A 20144-nucleotide genomic window follows, 5' to 3' on the forward strand; every position below is an offset into this window, starting at 1 on the left:
ACCAGCAAAATGGTCCGGTCTGAAAGTGGTTAAGAAATGAATTGACACTCAAACGCTTGTCGGGCATAAACGTGTTACACGAGTTTACAAGTGTCAAATGCTTTTTCTGCCAAAATGCTGCTGCCTGGAGGAAAGGCATCTTAGAGAGTTAGCAAAACATACTACTTGCATAAGTTCAAACCTATGACTTTTTAGTGCTTTTTGCATTTTGCACAACAGAACTTGTTCCATAGGAAACCGTGTTAAAGTAGTTTTATACACCCAATGCGGAAGTTGTACGTATAGGTAAGCCTATAATAAGGCTTACCTATAGGTACTGTAAATATCTCTTAAGTGTGTGCCGTTTAAGAGATATTTACCTTGTAGTGTGTTGATGATGTCATTGGAGCATGTGCTGTGAAGAAACGGACCTCTGTGCTATTTCTTCACTAGCAAGTGCCGTGCATGTTGCCTCCCATGTGCATGCATGGGAGTGACATCATAGGACTCCAGTCCAGTCACAGAGCCGAAGTCTGTGGCAGGGTTGCCAACTGCCAGTAAATTTACTGACAGTTTGTAAAAATCTGTGATTTCTTTTTACAACTGCCAGTAAATATCAGGGGCTGATAATTGACTTTTTAAGTGTAAATCAAGCAAATTACTTTATTATAGGTATTGTCAGTGTTTCCACTGTTCAGAAATTCACTGTGTTAGTTTTCAATAGGAGTTCTGTAATTTCTCAGGTTGCCAGTAAAAAACGTGCTGCGCCAGTGAATTTATTATGTTTTGTCAGTAAAAAAAGCTGCGGGAGGTTGGCAACCCTGGTCCGTGGCCCCAGAAGGAAGAGAGGGGAAGATGGATGTGGCCACAAGCGGGGTAAGTGGCAGGTAAGTGGCACATAATGTGCTAATATGCATTATGCTTTTACTTTGCAGGGGAAAAAAGAGGAAGTAAAACCCATCACTTTCTCTTTAAATGGACTGCAGTGCAAATCTGCAAAATTCACAAAAAATGCACGGGTTTGACCCAAGCCAAAATGCGCCACAGAACGCTGGAATTGTGTCCACGGCCTCATCGGTTTTTCTTGCATGTATATTTGTACTGCGTACAACTGAGCGTACACGTTCGACTGAGTTTGACGTAAACCTGCCCAGTTAGCTCAAACCCTCTGGAGAGTTGTCTGCTGTTTTATCCTCCGGACGCAAAGTGGCGCTGTACAACGATTGCCCGCAGTGTTCCTGTTGTGAGGCCCGCTAATTTTTCCTGGTCGCCCAGTGTGTAAGGACGGCGAGAGCTCTGGTGAAGGCTAGGTGCAACGATGGGCAGAGAGTCCAGGTGAGTGAATGTGTGCTGGTGGCGCCGCGTTGTGTGGAGCGGGCTCTTGTGAATATTCGGCGCGGTACCACGCTAGGCTAGGGATGGGGAAATGGCGTGCTTTGGAAGTAACTTTTTGTCAGTGTTATTGTGTGAGCTTTGCTCTGATAACGCAGTCCTGTAATGCGCTTCGTTCACACGTTTGATTGTTCTTTATATTTCATATAGAAGCCTATGTGCAGTCATGAACACTGTTTGGTGAGCCAGCATGTGTGATCCCTGTACTATCTCATGGAGCTTTGAGTGTGTTTTTACAGTCAAAACATTCCATATTTTGGACTAGGAGGACCCCTTCGCCCATACAGAGAAAATTCAATCCCAATAATTTTGGCCCCCTCCTGTGGCCATCTTTTAAATGTCTTGCGTATGCGCAAGAGGTCTTTGAGACTTTAGAAGCGATCTGCAACACACACACACACACACACACACACACACACACACACACACACACACACACACACACACACTCTCTAGAAGGTAATAGGGGGCGCTACGTCATTCACACCTGTGTGATGCCAGACAGCGGAACGCATTTGCACCAAATTGGTGCAGGACTCTTTTTTTTTTTTTTTTTTTTTTTGTCCGCACTGGAATCGGATCACAAGGGTGTCCACACCTATGCGATACGATTCCTGCACCATTTTACATTTCTCACTACGAACCGATCTGGGGGTCTCATTAAATTTACTTTAACACCCTCAGCAGTTTGCAGATCTTGGTGTGAACTACCCTGAGATTACGGTGCGATGCGGGAACCCGCACTGGATTCGCATGGTTTACACGTCACATTAGTGTGAACTGGGCCTAGACCACAAAAGGGTCTAAAAGCCTTTGAATTTTTATATATATATATATATATCTCCGCCAGTAACGAATATTTTCAAAATAGATTAGTTGGTCGATTATTGTTTTGAATAATCGGTTAATAACCTTAAAATAAAAAAGTGTGGTGTATAATTTAGTTAATATGTAAATTTTTTTTTTTTTTTTTTTTTAAAGGCAATTTACTCTTAAATATCTCTATTCAGTGGTAAATATAAATAACCAACTATATGGTTAGGGAGCAAAATATCTAATCCACTCTGAGAATAACAAACAGAAGAGATATACTGTATATGCTATTAGAGGAGAGATATACTGTATATGCTATTAGAGGAGAGATATACTGTATGTACTATTAGAGGGGATATACTGTATAAACTATTAGAAGAGAGATATACTATTTGAGGAATGATATAGCATATATACTATTAAAGGGTCAATCTAGTAAATATCATCAGACTCTTTAACTTTAACCCCATTTTGTTTCTGTCCGATTAATCGATTATGAAAATAGTAATCGATTAATTTCATAATCGATTAGTTGTTTCAGAGTGTGTGTGTGTGTGTGTGTGTGTGTGTGTGTATATGTATATATATGTATGTGTATATATATATATATATATATATATATATATATATATATATATATATATATATATATTCACACATACACATTTTTTGAGGGAGGAGCTAGGTGGAAAGATTGTTTTAAGCCGAGTACACACAATCGTACTTTCCGACGGGAAATGTTAGATGACAGACTATTGGCAGTAAATCCAACCGTTTATATGCTCCAGCAGGTTTTAAAATTTTCTGAGGACAAATGATTTTATGGATTTTATGAGCGTGTATACACAAGTCTGTCGGACAAAAGTCCAAAGTACAAACACACATGCTCGGAAGCGAGGACGAACTGGAAGTGGTGGGTCTTGTAAACGAGCGTGTTTAATGGAAAATTAACATTCGTGACGTGGTAAAATATGCAGCGCACATCCTTATTCTTTAATGGGATAATAAAGCGGAGGTCCACCCTAAAGTGGACCTTCCGCTCATTGCAATCCCCCCCCCCCCCCGCCGGCGCCACAATTGGCACCTTTCAGGGGGGAGGGGAGTGCAGGTACCTGTACAGTAGAGGTATCTGCACCCACTTCCGGCGTAGATTCTGCAGAAGGTACGCCCCTTTCCGAAAGTCCCCCGCTGCCTGCTGGGAAACACGGATCCCAGAGACAGCGGGGACCATCCTTATTGCGCAGCGCGACTCACGCATGCGCAGTAGGGAACCGGGAAATGAAGCCGAAAGGCTCCACTTCCTGATTCCCATACCCAAGATGGCGGCGGCAGCACCCGAGAGACGATCGAGAGATCGGCTTCGGGTGCCGACATCGCGGGGGCGTGCTGGGCGGGTAAGTGTCACTATTTTAAAAGTCAGCAGCTGCAGTATTTGTAGCTGCTGGCTTTAAAAAAAAAAAAAAAAAAACGGCGGACTCCCGCTATAATGAAGCTGCTTTGGTGATACTGATGGAGTTATTGCAAACAAATTTTCAAAGGCCTTTTTTTTTTTTCTTCTTTTTTTTTTTTTTTTTTTTTTTTTTTTTATAGTGATATCAAGAATAATATTGTGTGTGTGTTTATTTTATTTTTTTTATTTGGGCAAGTTACCAAAACACCATTATCCCGTAGGTTTTTAAGATCAAAGATACAACTATGTTGGTGTCCCTTGTCAATTTTACATTGTGTGTGTGTGTTTTTTTTTTTTTTTTTTTTTTTTTTTTTTTTTTTATGTAACTGCCTAGTCCCAAACTGTCATTTAAATTGGAGCTCCGCCCTAAAGTTGAACTTCCGCTCATTGGAACCCCCCCCCCCCCCCCCCCGGCGCCACAATTGGCACCTTTCAAGGGGGAGGGGGGTGTAAATACCTGTATAGTACAGGTATTTGCACCCTCTTCTGGCATAGGTATCCGCAGAATCTGCGGATATTTACGCCACTTCCTGCGGGTCCCCTGCTGTCTGCTGGGAAACACACGGATCCCAGAGACAGCTGGGACCATCCTTATTGCGCAGTGCGACTCGCGCATGCGCAGTAGGGAACCGGGAAGTGAAGCTGCAATGCTCCACGTCCTGATTCCCGTACCCAAGATGGCGGCAGCAGCACCCGAGAGCCGATCGAGAGATCGGCTTCGGGTGCCGACATCGCGGGCACGCTGGGCGTGTAAGTGTCCTTATTTTAAAAGTCAGCAGCTGCAGTATTTGTAGCTGCTGACTTAAAAAAAAAAAAAACAGCGGAAATCCCACTTTAAAGTAAACACAAAAAGTATTATTCTCCACCATTTTTTTTTTTTTTTTTTTTTTTTTTTTATTGTGCATTAAAAAAAGAAAAAGGGACAATGGAACATATCTGGTTCAGTTGTAAGAAAATCAAAAACTTTTGGTTAAATGTTTTCGAGATATACCAAAAAGTGACTGGAAAAAAACTGGCTCCAGATGTGAAGGTAGCATTATTCTCTCTTACATCAGATACAGTGGATAGTATGAAAAATGGGATAATACAACATATGACAACAGCAGCTAGAACAATAATAGCACGTAAATGGAAAGAAACAGTGAGTCCAACAATGTGGGAATGGGTATGTGAACTGAACGAAATATGTTATATGGAAAAACAAATAAGAGAAGAAGGATATATAAATAATCAGTTACCAATTGTATGGAAGCAGTGGGAAGAGTTTAGGTTCTCAAATGGATTGAAGCAGTGCTTGACAAAACCCGGTCGCCAGGTCGCATTGGCGACTAGAATCAGCGACCTTGCGCCTGGGGCAGCATAGCTGGGGGTATCCCGTCTCCGTGGACCCCCCCCCCGCGCGATCGCGTCGGGCCGCGCCGCAGGCGGCCGGTAATTGAGCCCCCGGCTTTGAGGCCTTCTGTGATCCTATGGTTCCTTCTGGAATCTGGCGCCCTCTTGTGGTGGCCGTTGGAATTACAACCAACAATGCTAATGGGATTGCCTGCCAGTCTTTCTCCATCCCTTTACTTAGAACCCCTAAACAAAACAAAAAAAAAAAAAAATATTATATATATATATATATATATATATATATATATATATATATATATATATATAATATATTATTTATTCTAACACCCTAGAGAGTAAAATGGTGGTCGTTGCAATACTGTCTGTCACACCATATTTGCCCAGCGGACTTACAAGCGCACTTTTTTTGGGGAAAATTTTTTTATTTAATAAAAAAAATAAAAGACAACAGTAAAGTTAGCCCAATTTTTTTTTTTTTTTTTTTTTTTTTTTATATTGTGAAAGATAATGTTACGCCGAGTAAATCGATACCCAACATGTCACGCTTCAAAATTGCACCCGCTCATGGAATGGCGACAAACTTTTACCCTTTAAAATCTCCATAGGCGACGTTTAAAAAATTCTTCAGGTTGCACGTTTTGAGTTACAGAGGAGGTCTGGGGCTAGAATTATTGCTCTTACTCTACCGATCGCAGCGATACCTCACATGTGTGGTTTGAACACCGCTTTCATATATGCGTTCGCTTCTGCACGCAAGCTTGGCAAGACAGGGCGCATTTAAAACATTTTTTTTTCTTATTTTAACTTTTATTTTAATTTTTTTCACTGTTCTTTTAAAAAAAAAAAAAAAAAAATGTGTCACTTTTATTCCTATTACAAGGAATGTAAAAATCCCTTGTAATAGAAAAAAGTATGACAGGTCCTCTTTTATATATGAGATCTGGGGTCAGAGAGACCTCACATCTCATATTAACACTAAAATGCAATTTAAAAATGTCCCTCTAAGAGCTATGGGCAATGACTCGGAGACAGGTGGGGGGGCTGGAGGGGCTATCTTCCCCTCACTCGTCTCCATGTCAGGCCAGGGACAGGTCCAGATCGCCGTCACGGACCTGGCTCCTAACTTTTTTAGCTGGCTCCTAGATTCCAAGCAAATTTGTCAACCCCTGGATTGAAGGAATATTTATAATGTAAAAGGGGTGGAGAGGCAAGAGGAGAGAGAAGGTTAAGGTGGGTTTTTTTTTTTTTTTTTCTCTGTGTGTGTTTGGGGGTATGTTGATGATAGTAAGTGTGGTATATATTGAATGGGGTTTACGTATAATGTTGTAAATGAACTAGTATGTATTATGGTTGATTTAAAAAAAAATAATAATAATAAAAAGAAGATTTGAAACAAAAAAAGAAAACTAGACCTGATATCTATCAATAGAACTTAACCAAAAGTGCATTCTATGCATCCAAAAATATATCAAATCATTATTCAACCATAAAAATGTCAAAGCAATAACTCCAAGGCCAATAAAAAATAACACGTTATCTCCTCCGATTCCGCAACATGTCTGGTTGACGAACGGCCATTGAGAAACAAACTGAAAAGCGCAAATCAACACTCGCTGAACTTCTACTAACACGAAATTAGCAGAAGGAGCCCAAAGGGTGGCGCTAAAGAGCTGAGAAACAACGTACGTCACTACTTTTGTAATTGTTGGCCAACAATTGTGTGGCTGTGTGTATGCAAGACCTTTTTGGACCAACGCCCTTTAGACAAAATTCTACGGTTTTGTTGGCGAACAATCTGATCGTGTGTGTACGAGGCTTCAGGCTACATTCACTCTGGCAATTAGGGCCTGTGCATATTGTAGTGGCAGTTCCATCTGCAGCTCTCTGTGGATAGGTGCAGCCGCTGGCCATGTTCACTATAATGACAGGTCACCAGTGACTACAGCTATTCTCTGCTCAGCCAGCGATTACCTATGGTGATTGCTGCTGTATGCGCTTTGTGTAAGTGTGACTGTAGGCGTCCTGTCGTAGCGAACAAGATCGGTGGCTGCACCTACCCACTGAGAGCTGCAGAAGGAAATGCAGCTACAATTCACACCTGCTCTAATCACTGGTCTTAAAGTGAAAGTCCATGCTAAAACTAAAATCCCTGCATCTATAGCCACCAATATGCTAGCACTAACCTATCTAGCCCTGTAAAGAGAAAAATTAGTATACATACCTTTTTTTTCTGTAGGCGATCTGACCTGATCTCCAACTTCAGCCGCTGGAAATCCGGTCGAATCACCTGCAGAAAAGGTATGTATACTAATTTTTTCTTTACAGGGTTAGTGCTAGAATGTTGGTGGCTATAGATGCAGGGATTTTAGTTTTAGCATGGACTTCCACTTTACGTGTGCTCAGGTGCCATTCATTTTCAATGGCACCTAAAACACAGTACGGTTTTGTCATGATTATCAAGTGATAAATAGCAACGTGCAAAGCTTGTCACCCAAAAAGGAGCAGGAGTCTCTGCATTACAACTTTAGTACTTTTTTGTCACCACTCGCACAGTGGTGTGAACCACGCAGATAAGGAGGAGACAAGGCATTCTGGCTTGTCATGTGTTGGAATTGTGCTAGAACAGCCACCTAAAGCAGTCTTGCTGCATCTGGTGTAAATGGCCCTTATTTGGTATTCGTTTTTTCCCTAGAGGACCATCTCTTGGTTCCTCCCCCTCCCTTTTTTACAGTTTCTTCATGTTTGGAAAAGTTTATTATTTTTTATTTTTTTTGTGCTGTAGCCTGACACTTGCTCACCCATACACTAATGACACAGGGACCCCCACTGTCTCCTGGGATGTCCATGTCGCACATCGCAAGAGGCGGTGGTTTACAGATGGGTGCATGCGTGCCATAAGATTCAGACGTATGCAAACATCTGATGGGTATTTGGAAGCTGATAGAGACCTGTAGCCTATCTGTGGGTGTGCAGGGCAGTCCTACAAATGTGTTCAAATGAGGCATGTGTCTATAAGTTCCCAGATTCTTGAAGCATGTGTGGGAATCCTGTCCCTCGTGGGTGCAGACATAGCAAAGGTCTCTGACAGATCTTAAATACCTAGCAGAGACCTATAGCACATCTGGTCTTGCATGGAATATTTCAGGATGTAGCAGTTTTTTGCATTGGGGAATTGTTCCTTCTTTTCTTATGTAGACTCAACAGTGAGGAAAATCCCATAGTATGGATTCGCACCTATGCTTTCTTCCCCAGGAAGTGTTTTACATTTAAATCAATGGAAACTTATGTCAAAATGTTTTTTGTATTAAATGTCGACGTGCTTTGTTGTCACAGGTGCTTACTGAATGGGCAAAGCTGGTGCACCGTGAATTGGAGAAGCAACAGTCTCCCCCGGTCTGTGTAGAGCTGGCAGACCAGTTGGTGCATGGCCTTAAAGAGGAGGGCCGGTTTAAAATTTTTTTTTTTTTTTAAAGTCAGCAGCTGCAAACACTAGGGGTGCAACGAATCAAAAAACTCACGGATCGGATTGTTCCTCGGATCAGAGTCACGGATCGGATCATTTTTCGGATCAGCAAATAATAATTTAATTTGCAAAAACCTGTGAAAATTCCACCACCATATAGTCCCCACTGTAATATCCACAATCTCCCCCACTGTAATATCGGCTGAGTATGGCTGGGTATCGCAGGGTACTGCCAGAGTATTGGGGTACTGCCGAATGGCTTCTTCCATCTCAGGATCTCTCCCCTCCACTGTACAGGTTAGTACAGAGAGGGGAGAGAGGAACCGGCATCATGACATGACGCCGGCTTGTTTACAAGTGATCGCTCCGTCGGAGCGATCAGTGTAAACAGCCTGGGTGTAGAAAGATGGCTGCCGCTTCAGAGCTAGGCCGAAGCCGCGGCCTTTCCTAAGGCCGAGACCGCGGAGCGGATCGCGCCATGTGCCGATCCGAGCGGGTTGACCCGTTCGGATCACGGATCGGTGACGATCCGTTGTACCCCTAGCAAACACTGTAGCTGCTGACTTTTAATAAGCACTTGCCTGTCCAGGGAGCCCGCAATGTCGGCCGCCCGAGGCTGACCCGGCTCTCGGGTCCCCGACGCCACCATTTTGGCTAAGGGAAACAGGCAGTGGAGCCTTGCGGCTTCACTGCCCGTTTCCTACTGCACATGCGCGAGTCGCGCAGTGCTTTGTGAATGGGGCGCGCTGTGTTCTGGGACACACAGTTCCCAGAAGACAGCGCGACCCATTACCCAGAAGACGCCGCACGGAGGAGAGAAGACAGAAGATCACCGCGGAGGAGGAAGAGGCAGATTAGGATGATGTGCCTAGCAACAGGCATTTCTGGTAAATTTTTTTTTTTTTTTTCTCTCTCTCTCTCTCAGGGTGGCTCTTCACTTTAAGTATGTTTGATCCGGCCCTGGATTCGGTTCCCCTGCTCTCTAGAGCATCAGTATCGGCAGTGGCGCTACAACGCCTGATTTGGCTGAAATGTTGGTCTACGGACCAGGCATCTAAAAAAAAAAAAAAAAAAAAAAAAAAAAAAAAAAGCTCTGGTGGATTTGCCCTTCCAAGGCTTTTTGGAGCTCCGCTGGATGACATTATTAAAAATGTTACCGGTGGGAAGAGCACGTTACTCCCACAGTCCAGGAAGGGTAAGGAGCTACGCCGTAGGCAAGGGCCCTCCTTTTTTTTTTTTCACTCAAATTGCTTTTTCGCCCGCCCGAGTCAGCAGGTAAGCGTTCCCAGTCCATCAAGGCGCCTGCTGAAGGCGTCCCTGGTTTCGCAAGCTAAACAAGTCTGCGAACAAAAATGTTACTGCCTGAAGGTTTGCCCCCGTCCAATTCTTGGGTGGGGGGTCGCCTTTGGGAGTTCAGAGGCCAGTGGACCTCTCTGCTGTTCGACCAGTGGGTTTTCCACCTGGTTTCATTGGGATACAAGATAGTTTCTTTCTTGTCCACAAAACAGATTTTTATTTGTTTGTTTTTTTCCCTCCAACCTACCTCTACTTCCAGCTTGTCAGGAAGCCCTGTTCGTGGCAGTATGGGACCTGCTGCTGCGCAGGGTGATAGTACCTATACCGACCCTGGAAATGTTTCAGGGATTCTACTCCAATCTTTTTTTAGTCCCTAAAAAGGAAGGGGTACGTCCAGTCCTGGACTTGAAGGCCCTCAACAGCTTTGTGAAAGTGCAAAGGTTCAGGATGGAATCAGTTTGCTCCGTGGTCGCTGCACTCCATCAGGGGGACTTCCTGGCATCCCTGGATCTCCAGGACACGTATTTACATGTACCCATATGCCTCAGGCACCAGAGGTTTCTGCAATTTGCAGTCGCGGAAGAGCACTATCAGTTTGTGGCTCTCCCTTTTGGCCTGGCTTCAGCACCCCATATCTTTACCACAGTGTTGGCTCCAATTCTGGTGCCATTAAGGCAACATGGGATCACAATCATGGGCTACCTAGACAACCTACTTCTGAAAGCAGCTTCCGCCTCAGAATTGAGGGAGGATGTAGCGATCGCCATGCAGACTCTGCGAGTTTGGTTGGGTGCTGAACCTAAAGAAGTCTGTGTTAGTGCCGACTCAACGCCTGGAGTACCTAGGCTTACTGTTGGACTCCTCCCAGAAGTGTGAGGTTTTTCTCCCTTCAGACAAGCTGCAGTGAAGTTGTTTATGAACCGCAGGTGGTTGTCGCCGCGCTTCTGCATGCTTGTTCTGGGCCACTTTCGAGGCGGTACCGTGCGCTCAATTTCACACTCGAGTCTTGCAGAAGGGGATTTTGTCAAAATGGAACAAATCTCCATTATCCCTGGATTGTCAAATTTTGGTGAGCCTGTTAGTCAGGGATTCCCTTCTCTGGTGGCTGAGGTCTCTGACCCTTTGGTCCGGGAGATCGTTCCTTCCTCTCATTTGGATGGTGATCACAACGGACGCCAGCCTAACCGATTGGGGGAGGGGGGGGCTGGGAGTACAGTCGGCCCAGGGCCTTTGGTCGTGGGAAGAATCCCAACTGCCGATCAATGTGCTCGAGCTTCGGGCGATCAGAGCTCGGCTGCAGCGCGGGGAGGTCGCTCAGATGTGTTGGCTCCATGGGGGCATTATCGCCTGATTTATCCTTTTCTCTGATGTTCATTAACTGGCACAGCACCCACCCCTCCTCCTTTTTGTTTTGTACTGCTTTTTGATGAACTGAGCTGCAGGGTGAGGGGTTATAGCCAGAGGGACCGCCCCCCTGGGCTGAGCTGTGCAGTCTTGCTGTTTTTACATGTTCTGCCTAGTCCTCTACTGAAGTGGTGGTGTGATAACCCTAAGGTCAAGAATGAAAGGAGCTGTGTCCGTCAATGAACTTAAAAAAAAATCCCATGGATAAAAGCGGTGATATATAGTTTTACGCAGGGCTTGGGACTTATCAATTTTCAATCTTAAATCAGCCTTTGTGTCTACATGTGTAGCAAGAAACCTCGAGCTGTGGTTAACACCGATAAAAACGCACCTTTCTGCAGGAACTTGTCTTTCCCACTCCTCTTCCGGCAGTGTGTTTTTCTAGGTTATTCTTCCGCAGAGGCGGTTACAATGGCAGCTAGGAACTCAGCTTTGATAAATTTAGTCAGAAGATGTCTCTGGCTCAAACATTGGACTGGCCACAAGGGTAGAGGTGGGGGGGGGGTCCTTGTTTTAACCATCAACATCCCGCCAAGCCACAATGACTTGTTGCCCAGTACGAGGAGATTTGAGGGCCTTTCTCCCACAGTGGGCAGCAGTCACCTCAAGCCTTGTTCATCCTGGACCTGGTGACCAATGGGCATAGGCTGGAATTCTCTTCCCAGCCACCAGTGAGGTTGTTAGTCGCCAATCCCCCCCACGATTGGATAAAAGCTATGGCCCTGTGCCTCTCGATTATAGACTTGGTAGATCAGGAAGTCCTGATCCCGGATCCGTTCCCATTTTCACTACTAGTCTCAAACTTTTGGTATGCTGGATGAATCAGAATGTGCAAATAGGCATCCCTTAAAGTGGTTGTAAACCCTTACAACACACTTTGACCTACAGGTAAGCCTGGATTAAGGCTTACCTGTATGTCCAAGAAATATCTCCTAAACCTACACGGTTTAGGAGATATTTGCCGAAAGACAGGCACCGCAGTCTATGGCACGTGCGCCGTAGACAGCAGGCGCACTGAGCGCGGCACCGTCAACCACGCTGCGCGTCGGCTCCCGTGCGCATGCGTGGGAGTGACATCATTGCGGCTTCGCCGAATGACAGCGACAGAGCAGCGAGACCCACTGAGAAGATGGATGCACCGGACTACAGGGGACAGCGGTGACATTGCTGGCTCCTGTGTCGGGTAAGTGACACATAATGGACTACTATGCGATGCATAGTAGTCCATTATGCTTTGCCTTTGCAGGGAATGAAAGAGGAAGTAAACTCATCGGGGTTTACTTCCTCTTTAAATCCAGTGTTGCCAAAAAGCACTTTGGGTAAAGCAGGTTAATTGAAAACACTCCATACAAAAGTGTTTTGAATCTGATCGACTGATTTAGAGATCGAAGATTCAAGATTAGACAATACTTCCAAGGGCTTCTTTATAATAAAATAAAAAAAAAACTGTTCAAAAAAAAAAAATGCATTTTTCTTAGTTTGTTATACAGTTTTGCAAATAAGTAATTTCTCTTGATACGTTTTGACCAAAATTATGATGCTACATTACTTTGGTAAAAATAACTCAAATCAATGTTTATTTGGTGTTTGGCAGTGATGGGGGACAGACAGATGTTTTACGGGGACACTGAAATGTGTATAGGGAAAGGAGTGTCAGTGGTTCTTGGTGTACTGTTTGTGGGGTAATCTGTAACGGCTCTCTGTGTAAAATCATCCTCGCACAGAGAGGTGTCGCAGATTCCCCCCCCCGCACTGAGCTCACTGAGCTTGAAAGGGAGAACAGTCAGAGACACGCGTCTATCCGGTCTCTGCTCAGCTGGATTCTGTGATAACGAGCCACAGTGCCCACTCGGAATGAGGAAAGGACCACCCGTTTATGTGCAGTGTGAGGTGGTTAACCACTTGCTGGCCGTTATGACGTCCTGGGCTTTCAGTGGTGATATCTGAATGATACCTGCAGCTAACAGGCATAATTCGGATATCAATCTTTTCTGTCTGCAATTCTCTTCACCATAAGAACAATCCTACCTGTCACGCACCATTCCTGGAACTGCAAGCCTGTGAATAAAAGTGCTACCGCATGAAGGTTTGCCCCCACCCATGTCTCGGGTGGGGGGTCGCCTTTGGGAGTTTGCAGCCTGGTGGCCCTCTCGGTTATCCTACTAATGGGTCTGCAGTCTGATTTCCACAGGCTGCAGAATAGAGTTTCTCTCTTGGCCGCCAAACAGCTTTTTCCCCTCCAGCTTACCCATATCCCTGGCTTTCCAGGAGGCCCTCTTGGGGCGGTAAGGGACCTGCTGAATCACGGGGTGATTGTACCAGTTCCGGAATTGGAACGCTTCCAGGGATTCTATTTAAATCTGTTTGTGGTTCCCAAGAAGGAAGGGGTACATCCAATCTTGGACCTAAAAGCCCTCAATCACTTTGTAAAAGTGCAGAGGTTCAGAACAGAATCAGTTCGCTCAGTAGTCGCTGCACTCCATCAAGGGAATTCCCTGGGGTCCTTAGACATCCAGGATGCGTACCTGCACATACCCATATGCCTTCGGCATCAAAAAATTTCTGCGGTTTGCAGTCGGGGAAGCCCACTACCAGTTTGTGGCTCTTCCTTTTTGGTCTGGCATCAGCCCCCTGAGTCTTTACCAAGGTTTTGGCTCCAGTTTTGGCGTTGCTATGGCAACGTGGGATCGCGATCGTGGGATACCTAGACGATATCCTCCTGAGGGCATCTTTATCCTCAGAATTGGAGGAGGATGTGGCCATCACCATGCTGACCCTGCTTCGAATTTGGGTGGCTGTTGAACCTAAAGAAGTTGGTGATCATACCGACCCAGCGTCTGGAGTATCTAGGCTTCCTGCTGGACTCCATGGAAGCGAGAGTGTTTCCCCCCTTCAGACAAACCGCAGACTATCAGATCCGTGGTAAAACTGCTTACGAACAGCAAGTGGTCGTCGTTCCGCTTTTGCATGCGAGTACTGGGTCTCACGGTAGCCTCCTTCGAGGCAGTGCCTTATGCCCAGTTCCCCACCAGAGTCCTGCAGAAGGAGATTTTGACAAATTGGGACAAATCCCAGTTGTCCCTGGATCAACAGATCCAGGTGAACCAGTCAGAGACTCGCTGAATTAGTGGTTGAGGTCCCCAGTGATTGTCAGGAAAATCATTTCCACCTCCTGAGGTGGACAGTGATCACAACGGAGTGATGTTTGATGGAAGAATCCAAGTTGCTGATCAATCTGCTCGATTTGAGGGCGATCAGGCTGTGCCTCTCCACATGGTCGATGAGACTGCAAGGGTGCCTGATCAGGAGCCAGTAAGACAACGCCACTGCTGTGGCACATCAATCACCAAGGGGGAGCAAGAAGTTGAGCCGCTGCACGGGAGGTCGCTCACATACTTTGGTGGGCAGAGCGGCACGTACCGTCCCTGTCGGCCATTTACATCCCAGGAGTGGAGAACTGGCAGGCGGACTGAGTCGACAGATGCTGGACCCAGGAGAATGGGCATTGCATCCGGAGATATTCAGGTTACTGTGCCTGAAGTGGGGCACACCAGACGTGGATCTGCTGGCCTCCCGTCTCAATCGGAAGGTGCCAAGATTCGTGTCGAGGACAAGAGATCCGTGGGCTGAGGCGTCAGACATGCTGTTGGCTCCGTGGGATCAGTACCAGCTGATATACACCTTTCCTCCACTGAAACTGTTACCACGCCTGCTTCGGAGAGTGGAATCCGAGAGGATCCCAGTGATACTTGTTGCCCCAGATTGGCCTTAGCGTCCTTGGTACCTGGCCCGGTGCTTCTGGTGACAGACGCTCCTTGGCGACTGCCGTTGCGAGAGGACCTTCTGTCTCAATGTCCGATTCTCCATCCTGCTTTACTGTCGATGGCTTTAACAGCATGGCTATTGAGAGCCAGGTGTTGAGGAACCGGGGTCTGTCGAACTCTGTGATCCCAACTATGTTGAGCACAAAAAAAAGCCTACATCTCCATGTGCGAGGAGAAAGGATGGCATCTGCGCTGCTTTTTCTATATCCAGTATCCTGCTGTTTCTTCAGCAAGGAGTAGACCAGAAATTGGCGTTAAGCACCATTAAGGGGCAAATTTCAGCCTTGGCTGTCTTTTTTTTTTTTTTTTTTTTTTTTTTTTTCAGTGACCCCCCCTGGTGTCTCACTCCTTAGTGAGTACCTTCGTTCAGGGGGTACGACATGTAGTTCTTCCATTGCATCCGTTACCCCCATGGGATTTGAACCTGGTGTTGGCGCTTCAAAAACCGCCGTTTGAAAATATCAGGGAGATTCCCCTGTTATCCCTTTCTCAGAAAGTGTTCTTTCTAGTGGCCATCACATCGACCAGGAGGATTTCAGAACTTGCAGCCTTGTCCTGCAAGTCTCCCAATGGTGATTATCCACAAGGATAGCATTGTGTTGCGTCCTACTGAAAGTGGTCTCGGCTTTTCATATCAATGAGGACATTGTATTACCATCTGTGTCCTAAGCCGAAGCACCATAAGGAGGTGGCCCTTCATGCTTTGGACGTGGTTCGGGCTCTGAAGGTGTATTTGTCTGCCACGGCTCCCTTTCGGAAGTCAGACTCGCTGTTTCGGTGGCTGGTCCAAAGAAAGTCATGGCGGTCTTGTCGGCCGCCGTTTCCAGGTGGCTAAGACAGATTGTAGTACAAGCCTACGCCTTGAAGGGGCAGGTGCCCCCCTTTCCGGTAGAGCTGCACGATTCTGGGAAAAATGAGAATCGCAATTCTTTTGCTTAGAATGAAGATCACGATTCTCAAACGGTTTTATTTGAAAAATTTACGATCTCTGGGAACATTAGGTTATCAAACCAAATGGCAATAAAATAAGCCGTACAGAAAAGGGAGATCATCACTATAACACTGGATAACACATGAATGTGGTTTTGCATGTAGTGGCCACTGGCAACATCCCTGGGATTGTATAGAACAGTGATAAGCAATTAGCGGACCGCCAGCTGTTGCAGAACTACAAGTCCCATGATGCATAGCAAGACTCTAACAGCCACAAGCATGACACCCAGAGGCAGAGGCATGATGGGACTTGTAGTTTTGCAACAGCTAGAGGTCCACTTATTGCATATCCCTGGTATAGAACATACAAAGGACTGTTCCTCCCCTCTTGGATGGGACTTTTAAGGCCACAAACAAACACTGAAGTGCATTAGAAATTTGATTTATTTCACATAATATAGATCACATAATGGTCAATGGTTAAAAAGCATAATTTGTTTTGCTTTGTCACATGAATTATACCACATCTAGTGGTTTATGCCTTTAACCATTGATCATTGTTGTGTGATGTGGTCTATCTTTTTATATAAAAATAAATACATTTTTCTAACGCACTTCAGTGTTTGTGGTCTTAAAAGTCCCATCCAAAGGGGATTTGGGTACAGTCCTCTGTTCCAACATAACTTAAGCCATAATACTCTGGCTTCAATCAAACAACATGTGAAAGAAATTACAATTACTTCAAAAAACATTCAGGTAACGGTTCATCTTCACTGTCAGTGTTGCCTAAGAACAGATAAGAGTGTAAAATCCAAGGACAAGAGTCTGGATTGTTGTTGTTGCTGTGAGCCTGAGGCTGCAACTGGTGCCCCTTCGCTTTGTGCAGCTTTGAAAAAGCTACCCAAGGTTCAGGTTGTGAATGTACTGTGGTGGCCACATCCTTGGATTGTATAGAACAAAGGACTGTTCCTTTCCCCTTGGCCTTTGGATGGGACTTTTAAGGCCACACTGAAGTGCGTTAGAAATAGATTTTTATATAAAGATTGATCATTGTATGTGATGATCTATGGTTAAAAAGATAATTTGTTTTGCTTTGTTTGTCACATGTATTATACCACATCTAGTCTTTAACCATTGATCATTGATGTTGTGTGATCTATCTTTTTATATAAAAATAAATCAATTTTTCTAACGCACTTCAGTGTTTGTGGCCTTAAAAGTCCCATCCAAGGGGGATTGGGGAACAGTCCTTTGTTCTAAAATAAGCCATAGTACTCTGGCTTCAATCAAACAAATTTTAAAGAAATGACAATGAATGTAATGAAAAATAATGTGAAAGAAATTACAATAACATTCAGGTAGGTAGTATCCTCATGATACTACCTGAATGTTTTTGAATGTAATTGTAATGTCAGATAAAGATAACAGTAGAGATGCACCGAATGGGTTTTTTGGTGCCGAAACCGATACCGAAAATGAAAAATACACTAGGCCGAAAACCGAAACCGATACCGAAAATGGCTTTTTTTATATATATTTAAAAAAAAAAAAAAAAAAAAAAAAATATATATATATATATATATATATATATATATATATATATATATATATATATATATATATATATATATATAATCGCCTTATATAGTATTATTCATTATAGTATTCATATTCAACTGAATCATTAATTTTATGAATAAAAGAATAGTCCAGTAATGGAAAATAACAGTACTTTAACCACTTGCCGACCGCCGCACGACGATATACGTCGGCAGAATGGCACGGGCAGGCATATGGGCGTATATATAAGTCCCTGCCTGCCCGCGGTCGGCATTCCTTCGAGAGCGATCCGGGATGAGGGGGCGGCCATTCATTCATGGCCACCCCCTCGCGATCGCTCTCGACGAATGGAAATCCCCCGTGACATCACTTCCTCTCCTGTAATGTAAACACAGGAGAGGAAGTGATGTATTCTCTCCTCCGTGTCGGTATTTTTCGTTCCGACACGGAGGAGAGCGGATCGGTGAGTTGCACCAACACTCTACACACACAGTAGAACATGCCAGGCACACTCACACCCCCCCTTTACCCCCCGATCACCCCCCCAATTACCCCTGCCCCCCAGTCACAGTGACACCAATGTCATTTTTTTTTTTTTTTTTTTTTTTTTTTTTTTGCATTGGTGTCATTTGTGACTGTAATAACTGTTAGGGCAGTTAGAATTAGCCCCCTTTAGTTCTAATGTGCCCCCCTAACCCCCCCAATAAAGGTTTAACCCCGTGATCACCCCCCGTCGCCAGTGTCACTAAGGCTGGGTTCACATTGCAGCGGTTTATGAGAACGAATGTGATTCGCACCGCACTGCAGTGCAAATCACATCCGATCTCTGTGCGATTCGAGTTCAGCCATTCGCCGCACCCGCCGCACCCGCCGCAAATTCGCACGGGACCCTTTTTTTGGCCCGCAGCAGAATCGGATCGCATGGGTGTTCACACCATGCGATCCGAGTTTGCAGATCGCACTGCGATATGCGAACTGATCTGGGGGTGTCGGTAACATTTCACTGACACTCCCAGCAGTTCGCATAGGGCAGTGTGAACTGCCGCCGGGAGGCATGCGATGCGGGAACCCGCCGCGGATTCGCGGCGTTTCCGCATCGCTCCAGTGTGAACCCAGCCTAATAAGCGATCATTTTTCTGATCGCTGTATTAGTGTCACAGGTGACGCTAGTTAGGCAGGTAGGTATTTAGGTTCGCCGCAGCTTTTTATAGCGCCAGGGACCCCCATATACTACCGCATAAAGCCCCCTGATTGCCCCCTAGTTAACCCTTTCACCTGTGATCACCATATAACTGTTACAGGTGACGCTGGTTGGTTAGTTATTTTTTTTATAGTTTCAGGGCACCCGCCATTTATTACCTAATAAAGGTTTAACCCCCTGATCACCCGGCGGGTGTCATTTGTGACTAATAACTGTTAGGGCAGTTAGGGTTAGCCCCCTTTAGTTCTAAGGTACCCCCCTAACCCCCCCAATAAAGGTTTAACCCCGTGATCACCCCCCGTCGCCAGTGTCACTAAGGCTGGGTTCACATTGCAGCGGTTTGAGAACGGATGTGATTCGCACCGCACTGCAGTGCAAATCACATCCGATCTCTGTGCGATTCGAGTTCAGCCATTCGCCGCACCCGCCGCACCCGCCGCAAATTCGCACGGGACCCTTTTTTTGGCCCGCAGCAGAATCGGATCGCATGGGTGTTCACACCATGCGATCCGAGTTTGCAGATCGCACTGCGATATGCGAACTGATCTGGGGGTGTCAGTAACATTTCACTGACACTCCCAGCAGTTCGCATAGGGCAGTGTGAACTGCCGCCGGGAGGCATGCGATGCGGGAACCCGCCGTGCATTCGTGGCGTTCCCGCATCGCTCCAGTGTGAACCCAGCCTAATAAGCGATCGTTTTTCTGATCGCTGTATTAGTGTCACAGGTGACGCTAGTTAGGCAGGTAGGTATTTAGGTTCGCCGCAGCTTTTTATAGCGCCAGGGACCCCCATATACTACCGCATAAAGCCCCCTGATTGCCCCCTGATTGCCCCCTAGTTAACCCTTTCACCAGTGATCACCATATAACTGTTACAGGTGACGCTGGTTGGTTAGTTATTTTTTTATAGTTTCAGGGCACCCACCATTTATTACCTAGTCTCACTAGTGTACCCCTAAATTTAGGGGTGTCTACTTTCCAAAATGGGGTCATTTGGGGGGGGTTTGTGCCATCTTGGCATTTTATGGCCTTCAAAACTGTAACGCCCTTAGAAAGCCTGAAGGCGGTGCTTGGTTTTCGGGGCCCCGTACGCGGCTAGGCTCCCAAAAAGTCCCACATATGTGGTATCCCCGTACTCGGGAGAAGCAGCAGAATTTATTTTGGGGTGTCATTTCACATATGCCCATGGCATGCGTGAGCAATATATCATTTAGTGACAACTTTGTGAAAAAAAAAAAAAAAGTTTGTAATTTTCCCGCAACTTGTGGCAAAATATAAAATATTCCATGGACTCAACATGCCTCTCAGCAAATAGCTTGGGGTGTCTACTTTCTAAAATGGGGTCATTTGTGGGGGTTTTGTGCCATCTTGGCATTTTATGGCCTTCAAAACTGTAATAGGTAGTGAGAAGTGAACTCAAAAATTTACGCCCTTAGAAAGCCTGAAGGCGGTGCTTGGTTTTCGGGGCCCCGTACG

The 20144-nt window shown here is 45.4% G+C and overlaps 1 protein-coding gene across 1 annotated transcript in view; it reads left to right on the forward strand.

Annotated features, from left to right (window-relative positions):
* The first annotated feature begins 1154 nt into the window (after window positions 1–1154).
* Window positions 1155–20144, forward strand: part of DDX46 (DEAD-box helicase 46) — a 416812-nt gene continuing 397822 nt past the window's right edge. The window contains exon 1 of the mRNA XM_077473955.1: window positions 1155–1314. Within this exon, the coding sequence (XP_077330081.1) occupies window positions 1298–1314 (17 nt within the window). The 5' untranslated portion in view covers window positions 1155–1297. The remainder of the gene's footprint in view (window positions 1315–20144) is intronic.

This window comes from Lithobates pipiens, unplaced genomic scaffold (genome assembly GCF_037356315.1).
Source record: "Lithobates pipiens isolate NorthernLeopardFrog02 unplaced genomic scaffold, aLitPip1_a1.2 Scaffold_8, whole genome shotgun sequence".
Classification (NCBI taxonomy): Eukaryota; Metazoa; Chordata; class Amphibia; order Anura; family Ranidae; genus Lithobates; species Lithobates pipiens.